A 21430-nucleotide genomic window follows, 5' to 3' on the forward strand; every position below is an offset into this window, starting at 1 on the left:
TGAACAACCACCGAAACCCCTGGGATTAAACAGCCCCAACATATACATCACCCATTGTGCTCCTTTCACATGCACACATGAATGCACACCCATATATATATATATATATATACCCCCAAATTACCCTCCTTCACAGTCGTCCAAGCGTGCTAAGAGTGGCAGCAGAGTAAACAGGATGAGACAAACTGTAACACAGAGTAACCCCTTCCCAAGCATTTAGCTCCCAGGCCTCAAACCAGCAGTGTGGACGCGTGATTGGAGCTTATCATAATACTCTGGCTTTCTTCTCAAAACAGCTACACACCAGAACAATGCAGCGGAGGAAAAGGTGCAAAAGGTTTAGCAATCCAATACAAACACAAGCAACAAACTCTCAGCACGATCACAAGCAGACAGGACCGCTAGTTTACGGAGTTCTCTGTCGTGATTGGATAGAGTGGGCAGGGATACCATAACATTTATTTTCTCTTATTACGGCAGGAGAGACATTCAGGTTACCAACCAAATACTCTGTAACAGTGAAAACTGAGCTATTCAACACTTATCTTAACAAAAATATATCACTTACAACTGCTTTATTCTATAGTAATACATCATAACCGATCAAACAAACCTTTTGTACGCAATCATAGATACAAGCAATCTGAATACACCTGATTTCTTGCATTATTCCCTAATAAATCTCACACTGTTAAAGAAACTCAGAAACAATTCCTGGATGCGTTCCTTTCAAACAAAATTTCAAATTCAAATGCTTTTCATTCTCAGTTAGGAGTCAGAGGATTAATGAAGCGATGACTCAAAGTGATTGGAAAGAAACAGAATTCCACAGCTTTGCTTTGAAATGCTGTAAATCATGATAAAACACACATGCCTGTTAACTGAAAGCAGATATTCCACTGTGGGGTAAAGTCAGTGTCTTTCAGTAATACATTTTACTGTCGAAGTGAGTCATTGTGACTGTAGAAGAAAGCAGCATCCCAGCAAACACTTTCCTCAAGTTGAGGTTGGTGGTGCGGACGACTCCTCTGTGATGGACGATGCTCACAGGCAGAGCAGTAAACACCGGCCGACGGAGGGGGGTGAAGGTAATACTACCTTTAACCTGAGCCAGCCTGTGCTGTTAATAGCTCTCCCAGATGGGCCAACGAGGCTGGCAAAGCACAAGCAGCCTTTTCAATAAACCACACCGAAACTTTCGCTGTGATTTCCTTTCACCTTAAAATGATCCTCGGCTCCACATTTTTTCCATCCCGAGGCTTTCCTGTGCCTGGGAGGGTATTTTCTTTTGAGGTGGTGGTGGCAGGGGTGCCTGTCTGTGTGGGGCGCTAAATCTGGCATGTAGAAAAAAGAGGTGGAAGTCAAAACAATTAATGAATGGCTGGGCCGGACACTGCGGGCATTGTCTCATTAACTCATTTTTGTTCTTGACCCCAGTCGGCCCAGTTTGTCCTAAGCTGGTCTGCCTCAGTCTAGCCCCATTTAGCCTGACCCCGGTCTGGTCTGGCCCTTGGTATCTATTATCTGGCCTGGCACGACTGTAGCCAGGGTCTATGGCTTCATCCCAGGGGGATTCCTCTCTCAGCCACTGAGACTGCTTGTCTTGGCATCCAGGGCCAGGATGGGAAAACTGACCTCTAGAGGCCCTCCGGCTGATAGCGAGCTAAAAAGGAAGTCTTTGAAACATTAGATAATACCAGAGGAAGGGAGAAGGAGAAGGCATGTGAAGGAGTGCAGCGAACATAGCGTCCCAGTAAAACAGACATTCTGTTACGTGGTATGTTAAGTGCCCCTGGAGCTCGGGGAAAGCGCGGCGTGGGAGGACAGACGCGAGAATACAATGAGAACACCAGAACAAGTCGTTTGGCAGCAGAGGCTTGAATGATTTCACCTGATCACTGACTCAAATATGACTTTTCCCAAGAGCAGGTGCCTGCGTAGTCACGAGACATCCAACAGACTCAACATGCAACCCAGTTGGTGATTCACGGGGGGATGACATCCTGTTTTTTAGCCAAATGATCCAAATGCAACCCCCTTGTTAAACTGCCATCGCCTGGTAGCAGGGAGGACAGGGAACCTGTCAATTTAGTCCGTCTGACTCATTAATGATCCGACTGAGGCTTGTGCAGGTTAGAATTGATGGCTCTGAAACCAACAGAACCGAAAGAGTCGGTTCAATAGTCGCAGATGATTGAAAGGAACCTGTTCCATACTCCCTTTTGAATCACCTAGTGCAGCCTGAATCTGCATTTTTTTTTTTGATATATTAATCAGCTTTGGTGTTAAAAGCCAAATTATATTGAGATCTTATGGCATATAAGCCTGGATTTAAACACAGAATAACAGGTCACAGGCTGGGCAATGATGCATCGCCACGTCTCGTGTAATATATCACCTGTGTCCTAAGGTTGTTGTGCCTCCACAGTCACTTAGATTATGGCCACCCAGAAAATCAAAACTGTGAGCAGAAAAGCAGCGGATCAGAAAGCGGAAACATTTACCCCCTACTCCTGATTGCGAGTCTAATCACTTTAAGACCCTTGGAGCTCGAGGAGGGAAATCTGGGATCAGCCTCCAGCAGCCTGCCTACCGTGGCCCCTGAAAACACACTGGGAGGTGTTGATTTACCCCCACCAAGACCCTCTGGGATATCAAGATTGTGTGCGTTCGTGTGTCTGATTTAGGGGTCAGCGGCGTGCTCCGAGGCCCCTGGAGCCACAGCACCAGAGGCACGACTCAATCAGGGGAGCCATTAGGTCTCCAAAGCTGTTAATTTGCGGAGGAGATGTCCTCCAGACGCCAAGCTAACCTGTGTGTGAGGCACAATCAGCAGCGGCGTCTCCCGGGACGGCCTGGGGGCTCGAGACCCCTTGAAAAACCCTTGTTGGACCACCCCACAGAGGGATGATGGGAGGGCCGGGTCAGGGGGATCCAGACACCCACTGTGAGCTGCTTACTCTCTGTCAGTCCCTTTCAATCACTCCAAAAGAGGGCGGACACAGTGCAGGTGAAGGGGCCTGGAGGGGGGGGTGGTCCTCAGGGGAAGAGGCCATTGCTACTTACTTCGTTCACCGCCAGGAATCTGACACCCAGCTTCTTCTTTGAAGTTCAGAAAGGTTGCTCAAATTGTGCGTAACACGAGCACATCCAGGGCAAAACAAGCCCCAGCAGTGCGCCTTCACAGGACTGCCAATGAAACTCTGCTGGGGTCTTTTGCAATCGCGCTGTCAAACCATGACATCTCACACTGAAGCCCCTGGTGTAAACATTACAGACAAGAAGCAGGCAGCTGATTTATTGAATTACAGCACAGTCCAAGTTTAAAAGCAGAGTCACGCTATGGGGGTAATCCACTATTTTGCCCCTCACATGGACTCAAACGGACATTTTTGTCTTATCTAAAAATCACTGCCTGTTTTCCACCACTCATCCTACTGAAGCTGAGGTGTAACCTGGTGCCAGATCACCGCTGCCAATCTTATTGTCATCCTGAGAGTGAATGAAGCTCTGAAGGGGGTAAAAGAAAGAGCAGCTTGAACATGACTCCTCTCCCCGGCCCAGTCAAGAGCCCCCCTCAGACCCCGGGGGGAGCTGCTCCAGGCGAGACCAGAGACGAGGTAAACACTGACACAGTCCCTGCAGCCAGGACTTAACTGACGTCTGAATGGTGGTGCCTTCAGGACGCTTCAATGAGGAGGTCGGCTGAAAAGAACTGACGCCTCCGGCTCTTTTCTTAGCACCGTTAAACAACTCAACACGTTCAATCTCTCAGTGATTTCATTAAAACACTGTTAGTGCTACCCACCTTTGCACACTCCGATCTCAGGGAGCGTGGCTGCCCCCGTGGTGTTGAAAGAGGCGCACGTCAGCCCCAGGGCGCAGTAGCCGTGCGCCCAGTCCTGTCCGCCGCACGGCTCCCACTCCAGCCGGGCGCACTGGTCGCAGCATCCGCACGGATCCCTGGCCAGGCTCCGGCCGCCCTCGCAGCCGTGCGTCGCCTTGCCGGAACACGTCCGCTGGCTACACGGCGTGCACTCGTGAGCCGAGAGCGCCCGCACCAGAAAGAGCACGTTCAATAACACCACGGAGCACTTGCTGAACATGTTCCCCCCCCCAAAGAATAAAGCCTTCTGTAAGTTCCCAGAGAAATGCTCCTTCTTCTTCTTCTTTTTCTTCCTCTTCTTGTCAGATGAGAAACCACATGAGCTCACCGCTACTGGATGGAACTCCAAAGTTTGAAAAGTCTCCTTTCAAAGTTTCACTCTGATGAGTCCTCTCTCAGGCGTGTGCCGTTCCGTGACACAGAACGAGAACAAAATATATATCTATAAATACCACGAGACTCAAAGTGTGCAGGATGCGTGTGAAGCGGCAGTGATATCCAGAGGCGGAGAGGGGCTCAGCGCGAGCAGGTAGGCGCACGTCTCCAGAGTCTCATCTGGTCTCAAGGAAATCCCGCACCGAGGCAGTGGAAGGTCCGCTCGGGGCAGGCTCGCTGTCGCCGACTACCTTTCGGGGTCTTGCGGTGGCTGACATCCACGCACACGCGAGAGAGAGCGCAATCTGACTCTTAAATTGACACACAGGGATATAGAAATTAGCGGTGCACCCCTCCCCCTGACTGACACATGCGGCGACCAGTCACAGGGAGCGAACGGAGGGCGGGTTTGAACTGATTTATCCCCGCGCCGTGTTGCGCAATGATGCAACTTTGAATGCCCCGAGTGCAAGTTGCTTTTGTGTGTGTGTTTCTGCTTCATATTCTGTCAACAAAACCAAACACACACCTTTTGTGTGGTTTAACAGATATTGTTAATGTGATGAACTATTTAAAGGTGCAACTTTTTTTTTATCAGAAGGGGAAAAGCTTCTTGCCTAAATTAAATAAGCAAACTGTTTCACACTGTTTTACTGTACGTGGCGGACCCTGCCACCCTACTGGCTTTAAACAGTGTTCTGAGAGAGAGAAAAGCATGGATGATTTTATCACCAGTCCTTGCTTTAGTTCAAAATGTTACATATTGTAATACTGATTACAGTCTATAAAATCATGGCAATAAAATCAGCAAGATCATCATTTCCCTAAAGAACACATGTTACGCTCATTTCAAGCTCATCATTTTGTATTACTACTAGAATACATTTACATGCTTTAGTTAGTTAGTTTTCTCATTCTTAATTTATCTTCTAAGCCTCTACTTATAAATTATGCAAATGTGTGACAGGGTGTTGTGATGTGATGTCACAAAGTCACAGAATTAAAGGGGGTACTACCTATGGAGCGTTTCTGGAGCAGTGTTTTCTGTGGGAGAGAAAAGCTTCTGCTAGTTGTCCTGTTAGACTTTGACCTTTTAAACTCAGTAGATTCTTGTACATGCACAAGAACCTATATAAAACACTGACCGAAATAAAAAAAATAAAAAAAAACAAGAAAGAATAATGTGTCTCGTTTAACTGACTCAATTAGACCAGGGAGGTCCATTACAAAGATTTAGCCTCCGGGTCCCCCATCTGATAAGACTGTGGCTTTTAGAGTTGTTTATTACAGATAGTGTATGAACCCCTGTGTCACTGTGTTACTTATGGCTGGAATGTTAGCAAAAATAAATGATTCCCCTTTTCCCCGCAGACCCCACTGGAACCCACTCAAGGACTTTGAGGACGTCTGGACCAGAGGACAGTATATGGTCCATACACTCCCTTCCTCATTAAGACCAACTTTTACGACAGAGTTGATATACAGTATCTGTAAGACCTCTTGTCACCAGCAGCTTATCTCTTTTCGACAATGCAGCCGTAAAGTCTGTCAGAGCCCCGTAATCAAACACATCGGGCTTTATCAAGCCCATATATCAGTCCACAGCTTTACCTTTTGTGTGCGGATGAGTGTGTGCTCACTCGTGTTTGCAGGTGTCCGATTGTGTGTGCGCAGGCGGCTTCGGGGAGGTAAAAGGTCATCTGATGTTTGTTGTGGCAGTGTTTGTGTGCTTACACTGGCAGATGGATGGTGTGTGTGTGAGTGTGTGTGTATATGTGTGTGGGCAGTGGGCACAGCTGGAGGCTGATTGTGCCACAGAGGCAGAGGACCCAGAGAAACAACACTGTTTAACAAAAATAAAGAGTGCATATAAAAACACATTATTTCCCACCGTGACAAATCTTAAGAAAAAGTCTGCTTTACAAGAAGCTGGCTGCCAGCTCTGAAGAACTTAGCAATAAAAACTGGAACTGGAAAGGATTGATGCTGTAATAAATATCACATATCCAAAGTGCGAGGATGGTCCAATATTAGGGATCTTTTGTTTTTCATTGTCATTGGAAACATCTCTTCTTCAAACGCCAATCAGATGTCATCCGGGACGATTTCCCCCCACAATGTCAACACACAACAGCACCTCCTTCATTTGCAACATCTGCCTGGAGCCACCGGCTCCAACACAAACACAACATCCAGGAAAGCGGCCTCGCAGTACGCATAATCAGCCCTCGCAGCACAACCCGGCTCTTGTCCTCCCGTTCTCCCCCCGCCCTCCCTCAGCTCCGTCCCCTCCTTAAAAGCGCTTGTCAAATGGGCCGACCCGTTGACCGCTGGCCGGACACCCACTGCTGGTTGACGACAGATCAGACCAGCACCTTGGAGAGCCTCGGTTTCAGAGATTGTGGCCCAGCGGCACTGACCTATTTGCCTGGGTGATGGGCTTTCAAACGGGGCCAGCTGGCTGCTCTGTGGGCCCTCTCATCCTGCTATCAAGGACCTGGGGTTTGTTTTTGGCCAGCCTAAAGGTCAACACAGCACCTTCTGGTTCTCTTTCTATCCATCCTCACTAGTTGCTAAAAGTATAAATACTGTTGGGGATCACAAATGAGGCATTGTTCTTCAAGAATGGCAGCAATCAACGACACGACTAGAACACACCCTCATTAGACTCACTCTGAGCATGTGCGCTGTGTCAAATGTTGCATGAGTCTGGCATTTGGAAAAACTTCCCTTTTGTTACACCTGGCGCCGCAAACCACGGTGACACTATCCATCATTTCTGAATTGTTTGAGATTTCAAATAAGTGCCGAATGAGGCGCGAACAGAGACAATTAGATTTGACGCCATGTTCACGTAAAAAACAGAGCCCAGTCTGCTACACCATGCGCCCGGGTGTTGCACGTGAGTCTTTGAGTGGAGCAAACAAGGGGAAAAGGTGAGGCAGTAAAGGGCGTTTCACAGGGCTTTGACTAACGGTAGTGTGTGTGTGCTAATGATGTTCTGAGTCACAGAGCTCTGGGAAAACACAGCGGTAGTGGCACCAGCTTTTCCCAGCGTCTCCCAGCACTGAAGTCCCGGGATATCCTATTCGTGCCAATGTTTGTGACAGTGGGTTTAATCATCACTGGTGGGGTAGCGGCGTTGAATCTGTTCCAGAGATTGTTCGACCTCTTCGTGTCACCCACCCCTGTTGCTTCTCGTTTATCCATTGCACAGGCAGCTGATTTACACCCCGACTGCTGCGGAGGCGTCAGACCGGTGGCTGAGGAGGTGTTCCCGGGGATGTAGAAGGGTGCGAATGATGGTTGGAGCAACACAACTCTGGAGGTGGCACTGGGCTGAATGTGGAGTGCGATATGGGCTGTTGAGTGCACGCTGAGTGGACAGCGTGCGGCACACCTGATTACAAGTCCCTGGGATGTGCTCCAGGATTTTTTCCCCCCCGAGGATCAGTGTACAGTGCTGCTTATCGCCCTTGCTTAGCTTATCTGTGGACGCATGGAGACATACTTCACAGATCCAGGCCAAGGGGAGGTGGTCGTGGTGGTAAAGGGGTTTTTTTTAATGGCGATGCATACTCACAGCCGAAAGAGTATGAAAGCCAGTCGGAGCATTTAGCGCGGAGACTAATGAATGGCTTGTTTCAAAACCCAGAACCAGTGAGGTCATCTGTTTTCTTTAATGCAAGCAGCCAAAATAAGAAATAAAAGATCTGATGCATGACAAAGAGGTGTGAACAAAGCGCGAAGAAAACGAGCCAAAAAGTTCCCGCACGATGATTTTTCTTCTGAGAGTTTACAGCACATTGAGGTAATAATCGACAGAGATGATTACTTCCCTTTTTCCGTGACTGCCATCCAGAGGGACTCACAAGTGCTTTTGTTTCTCACTCTGCTTCTCTTCGCTTGTTTGTGCGAAAACGTTCGGAAAGAGTCGCAGAAGTCCAACAGAAAGACTAACTCATCATGCATCAGGCTGTCAGAGCTGATTCACGGGTCTAGGTCACAAAAACACCCAACATCATTTCTTTGTTCATGCCGCCCCTCTTGTCTCCTTCTCTTCTGCCTCCCTAACCCTGTGTTGTTTCTTTCTCTCTGTGAGGTCTGCTCCAGCTGCTGTTTCCCATGCAGGGCCTATAATAATGTGTTTTGACACCGTCGGGTCTCCTGCAGTCTTCTCGCAGCACCCCCAGAGTCATCGCAGCAGCAGTGTGCCGACACAGTGACACAAAACTACAAGTCCGCCCCTCTTGTTCTGGCTTCAAGCTGTAAATGTTCTTAGGGTTCAGTGGGTTCATCCAGCCCTGAGGGTTAGGTACTCCACTTTGGCTTTGTAGTCCGTGAATTGGCTGCTTTCTGTGAGGTAATGGGGAGAGTACAGAAATCTGAGCAGATGGCCGGCCACCTAGAGGGAGGTGCATCCTGAATATTGTAAATCACTGCTGAGTGAGGTGTTTTTCGATCGGAGGCTTCGGCAGATGTCATTTGATCTACCATCAGATTAGGTCACAGGTTTTTTTTGTCTTATCCTGTGAAAAATATCCCAACATCTACTTGATGAATTGGCACAAACTTTTGCACTAATGGCTCCTAGATGATGTATTGTAATGACACAAAGGATCCCCTCCCTATATGAGGTTGACATTTTTGATGTATGGCTGCAAAATTAGGTATAGACATGCATGCACGGCGCTCCTCTCATTGATTGGTCCAAACCACTGTGTGTTTGGCTACAAGCACGCAGCTTGAAGCCTGTCTAGATGGATTCTCAAAATCACATGATCATGCAAAGTTAACATATAACCAAATGACTGCTAAACTCAGATGTGCAGACATCAAAGGCAGATACTGCATGTGCTAAACATCCAAATGTCAGCACTGACAAGATACAGTTACAACATCTAGTGCTAATAGAATAACTCTAAACTCTACACCACGCGCAGTGTCGACTTACAGCATTTTCAACCAACCAACTACATCAACACTTTCTAAAAGCGTAATGACACATAAGGTTTTTGGGTTCGATTGGCATCATGAGTTGGTATGACTCAGCCCCGGACCCTTCCTACAGTCATGGCTCAGATCCTCTGGCTCGGATTGTGCCCAACACTGGGCCTCTCGCTCTCCCTCCATCCCCTTCTGCCGGTGAGATCCTGTGACCTCGGGGAGTGAGTGGCCACCAGCTTGTTTGACAATTACAAGTGGCATACTTGCTCACCCCTGTCCCGCTCCAGCGGAACGTTAAGTGGTCCTCTCAGAAATTTTAATCTGCAAATCTAGGTGATGATGGTGAATTCCTCAGTGGATTGAAGCCTAAATGAGCCCTTGTGTCCCATTCCCATAACACCTGGCCAGTGTAATCTTCCTCCTCATTGCATGGGATCATTGAGTCTATTGAACGAGTGAGCCTCGGAGAGTCTTCAGTTACAGCAAATGAGTAGAGGGCGAGGCTGTAACCCATATTTTCTACCTGGTCATAAACCATTTTGAGTGGGTGTAGCTGGAGATATTTGTCATGCAGATGAACTGAAACTGTCTTGTACATTTACAGTATACGTGAGCATATGCAAGACCTTTTCTTTTGGCTCCCTGTTGAACAGTATAATATGGATGGTGTCAGACATGTCCAAAACGTCCTCGTCACCAAAATCTTATTAAAGTAGATGATGTATTTGTGTTTCACAGGCATTATATTGCATGAGGTCATTGTAACGCAATTTAAATGATTTTCAATGTAAAGGAGCCAAACATCTTGTTGTCCAGAATGTATTTTAAACAAGCAGCAACCTCTCCGGCTGAAGAAAGAAGCCAAAGCCAAGTGCCAAAAGTGTAGTTTCAGTGACACTTATCCACTGTCTAGCTAGCAGTGAACAACCAGGCTTCATTCAGCCTGCCTCAGCTCCACCTGCGCTCCTTTTCTATGCCCACTGGGTAGGCACTGCCATGATGGCAACACCAGAGCCACCACACTGAGCGCCGGCTCTTCGGGAACCTATGGGTGACATCACAGAGACTATGTTGCCGTTTATTTACGTGTCCAGCAGACAAGAAGCATCACCTAGAAGCCTAGTTTGTAGTCCTGGTTAGCATCATAGCATAGCTAGGCAAAAGAGTAGGGGCAAGTGTTCCTGCAAGGCATACTGGGAAGGCTTGGTTAACAAGTCATGATAGGCTTCCTATACCTCTCTTTTGGTCACCACCAGCCCCTGAAGGAAATATGTGGCATATTAGACAGGTAGCATACAGTTTGTTTATAAAAAGCTTTTGTGTGTAAAGTCTGGATGTGGATTTGTCCTCCTTTCACATTACGTTAAAAAAAAATCAAACCTGTTTTCCTATTTTGTTGTAAAAATATTGATTATTGCAGCTTTAATGTACATTACTTTCAGGACATTTCTAAATGTAATTCTATTCTGATAAAGACCAATCATATATATATATATATATCAAATTAAGCCCAACAGTAGCATAACTTTGACCATTATGAATGGGTCCAAATGTGCCATCATGTGTCACTGATGTCTTCTAACCATATATACAGACCTTTGGGAGAGACTTTCTTCCTTGTTAGAGATTGTGGAAAACACCTTTTACCCTGAGCAGCAGCATGGCTGTGTCTCACATTTTACATACACATTTCCAGCTGTATGTTATCAGCTATGAAATGTTTCATATGCATAATACCTCAAAACTCTCCAAAACATTTTACCCCACTTGATTGTAAACTCTCCCAACTCGAAAATAAATAAAAGGAAATGAGCAAACAAAGGTGAGTCATCTCATTAGATTTTTTCCACTCATCAAATATCAACTCCAAGTCTTAAATAGCCTGCGGTGTTCATTAAGTGACTATTAATCAGGCTAATGAGGCTTCTTAAGAATCAAGGGAATGTAATTAACTCCACCTCCTCGGAGTTCATCCTGTTGATTAACTCGCATCACATCCTGCTCTCGCTCTGAACGTACGCATACACCTGTGCTGTGACCATACACAGACGTTTCTAGCGGTTTCTGTGGGCTTCGAGGGGGAGGACCCTCAGGTAAAGGTGCCAGATTTACAGGCCGACCTCCAGCTGGCAGAGGAATGTCGCAACCTGTGTTTCAGCTGTAAATTCTGGCATAATTACAGTGCCACTAACTCAAACATCGAGGTGAAACAACCACCTTGCGAGGGGAAAATGATCACTGCTTAATGTTATGTCTGGGACACAGATTTACTCCTGTCTTTGTGGGGGGAAGGACAGGCGGCGGGAGCAAGAATGCGAGAAATGTGCGCGTTCTCTGACCTTTATGAAGGTGAAGCGAGCGAGCTGACATCATTACCATCGCCGGCATGTGCGTGCTTGCAGTCACATGGGCCTTAAGGAAAGTAGATACAGGTCAGAGGAGGGGGAGAGTGCAAGTTATGTGCTGTATAAATACTTCTGTGAATCCATAAACTCTGTGTTTACTTGACACACAAAACACACTTGAGGGATGTAAAATTGTCTGAATTGCCACTTCCAGGTAAAGTGGAAGGAGTGGAAGGAATGATGAGAAGTGTTTCTTACATTTTTTTATTGAGCATTCTGAAGTAGAGGTGGTCTTGCTGGGTAGACTTTAAAAGATGTAGCTCAGCATTTTGGTAAATAGGGTTATTATATGGTTCTAAGTCTTATAGAATTGTCTGTTTAATATGAACGAGTAGCCAGTGAGCTTATTTTAGCACAGTAAAGACAGTAAACAGGGGGAAACAGCTAGCCTCTCCCTGCGCAAAAGTAGCTTTTCTTAATGTAGTTTTCCTCTGGAGGGAGCCAGGCTAGCTGTTTCCCCCCACTTTATTTTCTTTCCAGTCATTATGCTAAGCTATGCTAACTGGCTGCATGCTGACTTTGTCCAGACAAAATAAGCACATTTCCCAAAATGTCAAAGCGGGAACACTTGTTACACGTGATATCATATCTTTATCTCTATGGTATTACGTTATATGTCATCATAAAAGCCAGTATGTAGACATCAATACTCGTGCTCCTCACACTCTGTGCTGATAGCACAAAATAATTTGGATGCTTCCAACCAAAATTCCAGTCATGTCTTACAAACTTCCCCTTCAAGTGCCAGAGAGAGAAAAAAAAACGCATGAGCTCACTTTTATTTTCCCTCAATGCGGTGCTGCCCCCGTGTGATGGCATGCAGGCAGTGCATTGTAACCTTAGTTGCACCTCATCCCACAGTGCTCAGGCTCCTTTTTTTTAATTATTATTATTTTTTAATCACACATAACATACACTCGATGACATTTTCTCCTTGCCTGCCAGTCGCCTCACGTGTGAGGAGAAACATCTAAAGGCAGGAAGGCTTTTATTCCTCCCGGGCCGAGGTTTTTACCGACTTAGTCACTCACTCTTCCTGTTTTTCTCTCCACCACTAGCCAACCAACAAACAATTCTAGGAAGGCGTTTTGCTCTTTGTCTAGACGGTGGTCTGTCAGCTGCGTCTGATCCGATTCAGTGCACAGCCGTGTCCACTGGCCTGTCTGGCCGAGGTCAATGAGACCACTGAAGTAAGAACTCTGATGCAGCCTGCTCTGCCCTCAACTCCTCAGTGTTTTCCAGCCCGTTGAGGAGCATATGGATTTGTGTGCCCTCTTTATGTATCCTCTTTATGGTTCTGCTTTAGGTGAGAGGTGCAAATTATAAGGTCAGGACGCTTTACTGACATGGTTCAACATGTTTAAAATAGTATCTAAAGAGAAAATAATCATTTTGGACTAAATTCATCTTGCAATTGCGTGATGGCATCAATAGAGGGCAGAATGATACAACTATCCAATAATCAGGGTTTCTTTAAGGTCACTTACTTGCAAAGGAGTAAATATGAATTTAAATTCGAGGCATGGTGAGGTGATTATTGATCAGCTGAGTAAAGAGAGAATACAAAATCATCCGACAGAGTCTCCCCTGTGGTGATCCCTCAGGGCAACACAGGTTTTCTGCCGGTGCGAAAGGCTGGGAGGTGTGAATGAAATCAACAGTGATGTGCCTCATTAGCTGGAAAATCGATACAAATCGCAGCAGAAACTTTCCTTCCGTCATCCTTCCAGCTATTATCTATCAACTCCAACCTTCATCAGTGCAGCTAGATTCGAGGAACAGGAACACACACACACAAAAAAAGGTGCTGTGATGCTTTTGGCTGTTTGGTGCACCTTGACCTTTGCTTCCACATTATTCGCCCCAGAAGCAAGAAGAAAAACAAGAAGCACTGATCCCGAATCAGGATAACATGAAACTGTAAATGTCAATGCCTTGGGCCCTGAGGTGTTTCAAGAGTAAAGGCAGTGACTAACTTCGTGTAGCGTGTGGCTCAATCGATATCAGCAACAACTTGCTCTCTATGAACCTCCAGGACTCCTTTTGACTAATGTGGCATTTGACACGACAGGTCCAGCATGCAGGCTGAGAATGACTGTGTGTGCTTGAGTGGGAAAAAAGAAAAAAAAAAGGGGGGAAGGAGAGCCGGTGTCGAAGTAGGTATAGGGGCAGACTTTCTGGAGCCGTCTCCCACATGCCCTCTGACTACCTGTCACTGGTCAGACCAACCTCGTCTCTCTGATGCGGCAGATGATGCGATAAGGGCAGCAGGCAGAGAGAAAGAGCAGGGGAAGGAAGGGTTGAAAAGGAGGACCGGACAATGGAGAGTGCAAGAGATGAGAGGCAGGAAGGTGCAAAAAAGCACGAGTAAAGAGAGGAGGAGGGCGAAGGAAGGAGACAAAGGAGAGAGAGATCAGCAAAAGGGAGGGATGGCAAAGGGAGAGAGAGGGAGAGAGAGGGAGAGAGCAGAAAGTCTTGCCCTGAGGCGTCGTTTCTCTGTCTGCACTCGGTGCAGGGAGGCCAACAACAGTGTCATACACAGCTGAAGACATTCACTGGCAGCCAAGAAGCACATCTGGATTTCTCATAATGAAATGCAGTAGGCTGCAAAGTTTTTCCTGTGCAAATATACAGTAGAGACAGAGAGCAGTCGCTGTGAATTGTCAGGTTTTTGTTTTGCTGGACCATTTTTTTTTTTTTTTTTTTTGCAAGAGAGCTTTATAACTCGATCGTATTTATGTAACGTGCACACTTTGCATTTTTTCGGGACTGTCAGTGTCGCACTGTCGGTGGACGCTGACAGATGGATGAATTGCCATCCAACTGCCAGCAAAACCGAAAAAGCAGTGTGTCTAATCCTGCGCCGCTGCCAGCCATAGGGAAGGGAATCTATCATTTCACGGTCTTATTACTGCCTCCAAAATACACACACACACACACACACACACACACACACACACACACACACGCACATCTCCACACAAATCCACTGCCAAGCTGTCCAATCCTCTGCATGTGCAACATATCTCCCCCCCCCCCTCTTTTCAACATCCTTGCACAATACAGACGAGCTGCTCTCGGGTTACACGACGTTCAGGTTGGACCTCTCGATTGCTCCCCAGGGCTGTCGGGAAGAGAAGAGGTGGAGGGGAAAAAAAAAAAAGAAAAAAAAAAGAGGAGATGATGGAAGGAAGGCCCACAATAACAGTCTGTTTCCTCGCATGTCAGGGCCTGCAGCCTAACCTACTGCACCTGTTGTGGAGGCTCACACTAGCTGGAGAGCTGTATGTGGGAGGAGGGGAAGAGGTGGGGCGAGGGGGGTGTAGTAGGGTGGAGGAGAAGGGTGGTGATCCAGTGTGGCACCTGTATCGTGGTCCGGAGCCAGCTGGATAGAGGCCAGGCCTGGACGCAACCCCGATGCACTTTGTCAATATCAACTCGCACTCTGTTCGCACTTGACGACCCCTGCAGCCTCCAGCTCACCCTGTATGCATGCATGCGTGTGTGTGTGTGTGGTGCGTGCCCCCTTTTCCCCCCACCTGCCAAGGACTCGCTAGGTAATTGGGTAAGTGTGTAATAAGGTTGGTCATGGGTATCTGCGACCAGGCCGGGGTAAATGTGACCCAGGCAGCAGCGACGTTTGTGGAAATAACTGAGGATCTGTTTATGATTTGAGGAGTGCTGTGTGTGTGTGTGTGTGTGTGTGTGTGTGTGTGTGTGTGTGTGTGGAAGGGAGGGAGTGGGGCTGCGGTAGCACTCACATTCAAGTTTGGTTCAAGCTGCAGGATTTTAATGTGAATCACTCACATCCCCCGTTTTATTGGTTTCTGTGTAATCACGCTTTGTTGGAGTGTTGGAGCTGTGTTTCACATGTTATAGCCTGTTGTAATTGTTTTGAGGGGCTAAGAAAATGAGTGAGTGTGACTTCATGGGACAATGCACACACACATCCTTCTCCATGACCCATCACAGTTGTCTGACAGCGCTGTGGAGACCCCCCCACCCCCGGCCAGAAACACGATCTTTCCTAAGTTTCCGTCGAGAAACAGCCCGTCTATGCCAATGTTCCTCGGGGGACTGCTGCTTTTATATCCGACTGTCTTGTCTGTGCCACACTACACCACACCAAGAGGAGTGGTTCACTGCAGCCGTCACTTCAGACGAGAAGATGGGCGATCCCCCTCTCAGCTGCATCGCATTTAGTGGTCTTGGTGACATGTTTTCAACACACTTTTCTCCGGAGGATCACTCTGCATCCATCACAGGAGAAGGGGGGGAGGGATTTTTAGTGAGACAGCTCTCTGTCCGGCCCTCTCCCCTCTGATTGCCGTATTAGTGAGGTTGTGTGACCACATCATCAAGAGCAGTAAGCGTAGCGCAGAGCTTATTATCCCTCATTGCCTCCGCCAGGAACAGGAAATGAACTAAGCGAGGCTAGAGGCTGTTCCAGGGCATGAATCCTCAGCGGGGTTCGCACTCGAGTGATTATGCGACTTTTTATACCAACTAACCAAAACACAATTACCCAATTCCCCAAACTACATATCACATTTGTATAATAGGTTGCAGTTGGTTTTGATAGGCTGAGGCAGGTTTGCGGGCTGCGTTTGAAGGAGTTTGTTTAGGAGCGTAGGGTCTAAAGTTTTCAGTTACATTTCGGGGGATGTGTACCTGACAAACACCTGAAGTGATTGACAGTAAGTAGGTGTGAAGAGCCGGTTTAAACATTCAGCACAAGCTGCCTGGCAAGCCTGCCACAGCCCTACACATAAACATGCAGTTTCCTCAGTCTGACAGGGCTGTCACGGGGCATTACTGCCTACTACGACCTCCTCCTACTCTCTTTTTTCCCTCTGTTTCTTCCATTCTGTGTTCCCCTCACCAGCGCCACCTCCCCTTTGCCTTCAGCTCCCTCCATCCAGCATGTCGCCTCTCATTAAATGCCCTCTCCTCCAGTCCATCTATTTACTTTATGGTACGTGTCCCTACCTCTCTGCGTCCCTTTCAACTCTTTTTCTCCCCCGATTCCCTCCTCCCTCCCTCTGTTTGACCAAGTCTGTAGTCGTCGTCAGACAAGGCGGTCTCTGTCTGAGCGCTGCTCTTGTGTGAATAAGCGCATCTGTGTGCACGTCTATGTGTGCACTCGCAACTGTTGATATCTGCGTGCGTGCGTGTGTGTGTGTGTGTGTGTGTGTGTTTTAAGCACGCCTGGGCTGAGCCTTGGGGGCAGTCCTCCTTTGTCCTCCCAACCATCTCCCAGAGATGGATGTGTCTCCAGGGGATTGGCCTCAGAAGAAAAGCACCTCCAGCTCGCTCATATTAAATTCTGCTGAGCAAATACAATCTAGCAGCATGTTTTTTTTTCCCTCTCTCCTCTCTCTTTTCTTTTTGAAAGGAGCTAATTTAATGTGAGTGCATGCGTGTGTGTGTATGTGTGTGTGTGTGTGCTTGAGAAGGGAGAAAAAATCAGCTGGGGAAAGTCAATAGCTGAAATAAAAAAAATAGAATCTTCACACATCGTATTTCAAAAATGTTGAGCGGTGACTCCGGCTTCTTCTCTCTCTCACACACACACACACACGCACTTTTGGAAAAGCTGACGGAAAGCATTTATCATGCAGTGGGCGAGCGTATGTCGTGGCTAGGGTATCTTTAGAGAAATGCCTTAGTTCCTTTTGTTGACACATTCGAATGTCACGCTATTCCCTCACAGAACTTTTTTTTCTGTCAGGGGCCTTGGCGTGCCGCTGGCCTCCTTGTCCTGTTTGAGGCCATTTGCTGTTATGGAGTCGTAAAAATGTGCGCTGGCCCTCATTTGCCCATCCTCACAGGAGAGAGGGGAGCTGCTACCTCCCTCCCTCTTTCCCTCCTTCTCCTCCTCCTCCCTTTTAATGCATCCACTTGCCTCTCCCTGATTTTTCTCCCTTCCACTCCTCCCCCAGGCTTAAGGCTCGGCACCTGTGGGCCCCTCCCCCGCCTAAACTTTTTCACCCCTCCCCTCCCTCCCCCTCCCTTTGGCATGGCGCCCGATGCACTGACACAATCACGGCTCTTTGCGTGAGAGGGACCGCCTTTGCTCCCCTCCCCTGCCCTCGCTGATCCGTGTGCGAAGAGTTGCACACGTGAAGTTGAGGGCGCACATTTAATTGAAGGAGTCAGACAAAGAGTCGAGCTTACAGCTGAACGACAGAGGATCGGGGGGGGGGGGATTGGGCTCTTGCAGGAGTCGCCTCCGACCTTCAGAGATCACTCCTCCATGCCTCTCTCCACCTTCACTTGCAACTTTAGCTCCCTATTTGTCGTCGCACAGGCTGGATGCGCAACTCACTCTGATGTGATTTTATTAGCAAGAGGAGATTTGAATAGCCTCACACCTGCTCCCAAGTAAATGGCGCTATAAAACAGCTGGGGATGTAAAAACTTTATTTCCACATCCCCATGACCAAAGCTCGCCAGCCCGTCCGCCCCCCCCCCCCCCCCCATGCACCCCTGCTCCCTGAGCCTTAAATCTTTGTCACTTCTCCCCTTGATTGAAACCCCGTGCCAACGCGCAGGCTTGCAAAATCACCATCTCTCCTTCCTGGCACCCACGGCTGCATGGCACTGCCCCAAACACATGGCTTTAATAGCGGTTCCTTCACTTGTTTTCTGTTTTTCGCCGCACATGTGTACATTCACACGCAGTAACCCCCCCCCCATCAGGACATGTCTTAACAGAAACATAACTCGAAGACGGTCTCGTCACAGAGACATGATGGATTCCCACTCTGCGTGCGTTCGCGCCTCGTGGCATGTGGCATTGATTGCACTGTTCTGATCCCACTGTCAGCCGAGCGGTCCCTCAAGGTTAGGCGGTAATGTATCACTCACGGCCTCGAGGCTCATCTACTGTTTCCACTGCACATCCTCCCCTCGGCCAGAGGAGCCTCGTATGGTTTTCATTAGCAGAAACACTGCCAAGGAGCAATCATTCTCTTAGGCTTCCTCAGTATTGACCAGTGTGCTGTATGGACTGACTGCATGTGTTTCCCTGAAGGATCTGATGTTGCATGAAGAAGAGCAGAGTTACAGCAGATAAAGTTGGATCCAGCGAAGCGATCCAAAGTTCAGAGGAGACAGTAACTGAATTATTTTGCAGGATATTTTCATTTATTTCTGTTCTCTCCACACCAGACTTACCAGCCTGGGATTCATTAATATGCACTTTGATAAGTGGCACAAAGAAAAGATAAAAAAAAATCTTTGATAGCCTTGATTTCTTAAAGATTTAGTGTTGCGTCAGGCGGCCTAATGTGTCGATGAGGCGAACCCGGTGAGGGAAAGTGTTTTGTTAGTTGGTGTGTTTGTGTGATCAGTGCTTCAGAGGCTGTGTGATCTTCAAACAACCAACCATGACCACGAGTAGCGGATAATCCCCGTCATGTGACCGTGGAGCAATTTGAGTGAAACATGAATGAATGAAGACCAGTAATTAAAGCAGCGGATCCCCTCCATCAAAAGGAGCCGGGGATGAGATGGCTGCTCTTGAGTCACGCTGCGCTGCTTTAATCTAACTCTCTAATTAGGCACCAGAAGAGCGAACGAAGGAAGAAAAAAGCTGAAAAAACAAACCCAGAAAAGCTTTTGTTTTCCGAAGTGACTCGAACACGGAGACCCATCCATCCATCTTCATCTGGCTGCAGTAAGTGCACATTGTAGTAGGTAGTGTCTGACACGAACAACAATTACACAGTGTGTTTGGTTCCCTGGCCGAAGAAAGTTTTCGCACAAAGACTCAACAGGCACTGCCAAATGCTGTCAGCTGGCTGGTTTCCAATGAGAAACCCTGTGAGCCAGGAGCGCTCACACACACACACACACATACACGGCGATCAGCATCCACTGCCCTCCTATAATGTATCACCTGGACGCTGGGCAGTGGCCAAGCAAAAGCACCCCGCTGGGACAGGGGATTAAGGTTTTTAAAACAACCCCCTACGGCCAAAAGCCTTCTAATGGGACAGTGATTACCGACTGGTGCAATAGGCCCTCGACTGTTCATATGTATGGGCTCTGGTGAGCACATGTGTGCATGTGTGCGCTAATCAACAACTGAAATCCTTTTTTTGCCTGTTCCCGCAATCCTTATTTGCGGCTCCTGCACTCAAATAAGAGGAAAAAGAAATTATGTGTGAACAGAAGAAAAAACATAACTCAAGTGATTAATAAGTTATTAATGCCATATAAGGCAGTAACGTAGAGATATGTAGAGATTAGTCTTAATTAATCCCAATGGGAAAATGCCCTAAGATCCTTTTGATTATGTCATCTTGCTGCACCCTCTTCTTAATATTCCACAACAGTAGTTAAGGACTTTTCTTTTTGGAAATTATGAAAATTAACAATGAAAACTGAAACATACCAGTAACTTCGATCATTCAGTTATTCGTCTTTTATTATAATTCAGTGTTCAATTCTAGTGTGAAATATTTTTGGCCACGTGGGGGAAAGGTAACCATTAAAACAAGCTAGCAAAACACATATTGCTGACTAATACTGAAGAGGAAGAGGGCACAGAGGGACAAGAAAACACAATTGTTAATGATCAATTCCTGTAGTAGTGCGTCAATAATTACGTTTTAAAATGAAAACTCACAAAAGAAGAAACCCACATTGATAACATAACTCGCACAGCTAATAGCGGTCCGCTGAGAGTAAACATACCAGCAGACTGGCTCGCAGGTGGTAGTGTTATCTCGGCATTAGCCATGAGTCTTGTGTTTGGCCACCTGATGAACTGAAATCTAAAATTCACTCATCTTTTAGCTCTTGTTTGGTCTCCACCAACCTGCCAGAGCATTTTATTATTTTTATTTTTTTATTATTTCTTATTTGATGCTGGACAAGGTGATGCTAGCTTGAAGCAGGTGTTTCTTTCTTTCTTTCTTTCTTTTTTTTTTTTTACTGGATTCTGCATATGCAGCTCAGAAAAGCAGGACACATTTACAATTATAATGTGCAGTGAAAAACGAATCGCCAGTTTAAATCAGCTCTGGCATGTACAGCTAATAGCTGTGCAGTTGGTGGGTCATCTGTGATGTGTGCTGAACCACTAAACCTCACTGAGAGGCTCTGACCTCTGTCACACGATGACAGGATGAACCTTCTCTATGAGGCCTGGTGAAAATCTTGCTCGCTGTCATTATTCCCTGCCAGACTTTCTAATCTCCTTGCAGTGTGTGTGTGTGTGTGTGTGTGTGTGTGTGCAACAGAGGTCTGACCACTGGTGCCAGCTGTGAACAGTAGTCCCTCATTAGCACTATTTTCATGTGACCAAGCCGCACTACTAGGAACACACTAACACACGGTTGCATACAAAATCACACGTGCGCATGCATACACACACACACACACACACACACACACACACACACACACACACACACACACACACACACACACACACACACACACCACATGACCAGATGAAGAGGAACCATTGTTCGGCATCACAGGACCTCTTAACACAGACACACACAATTCTCCTTTTGCGCTGCCATTCGTGTGACCACCAGAGTCGCCCTTGTTTTAATATTCTGTGGCTTACATGCTTCCACATGCTTCCACTGCCTGTAAACACACAATCCCTCTGTGTCAGTGCCTATAACTATAGCCCCTCTGTCCATGTGTGTTTCAAGCATAACAGATATCAGTGTTGTGTCACACTAATGCATATAAAGATCTGAAGCCCACAGACGAACCCCCTTCAGCTGCCCCTTAACCCAGCTCTCCAGTTTGCCCAGTGTGATGAGGGCTCATAGAGCTGTCAGACTGTGGC

The 21430-nt window shown here is 47.2% G+C and overlaps 1 protein-coding gene across 3 annotated transcripts in view; it reads right to left on the reverse strand.

The window, feature by feature from the left end:
* crim1 (cysteine rich transmembrane BMP regulator 1 (chordin-like)) overlaps positions 1–4598 on the reverse strand; it is a 36410-nt gene extending 31812 nt beyond the window's left edge. For all 3 annotated transcript variants that reach the window (XM_037072431.1, XM_037072432.1, XM_037072430.1), the window contains exon 1: positions 3809–4598. In XM_037072431.1, the coding sequence (XP_036928326.1) occupies positions 3809–4106 (298 nt within the window). In that variant the 5' untranslated portion in view covers positions 4107–4598. The remainder of the gene's footprint in view (positions 1–3808) is intronic.
* Positions 4599–21430: the final 16832 nt, after the last annotated feature.

Source organism: Acanthopagrus latus, chromosome 16 (genome assembly GCF_904848185.1).
Source record: "Acanthopagrus latus isolate v.2019 chromosome 16, fAcaLat1.1, whole genome shotgun sequence".
Classification (NCBI taxonomy): domain Eukaryota; kingdom Metazoa; phylum Chordata; class Actinopteri; order Spariformes; family Sparidae; genus Acanthopagrus; species Acanthopagrus latus.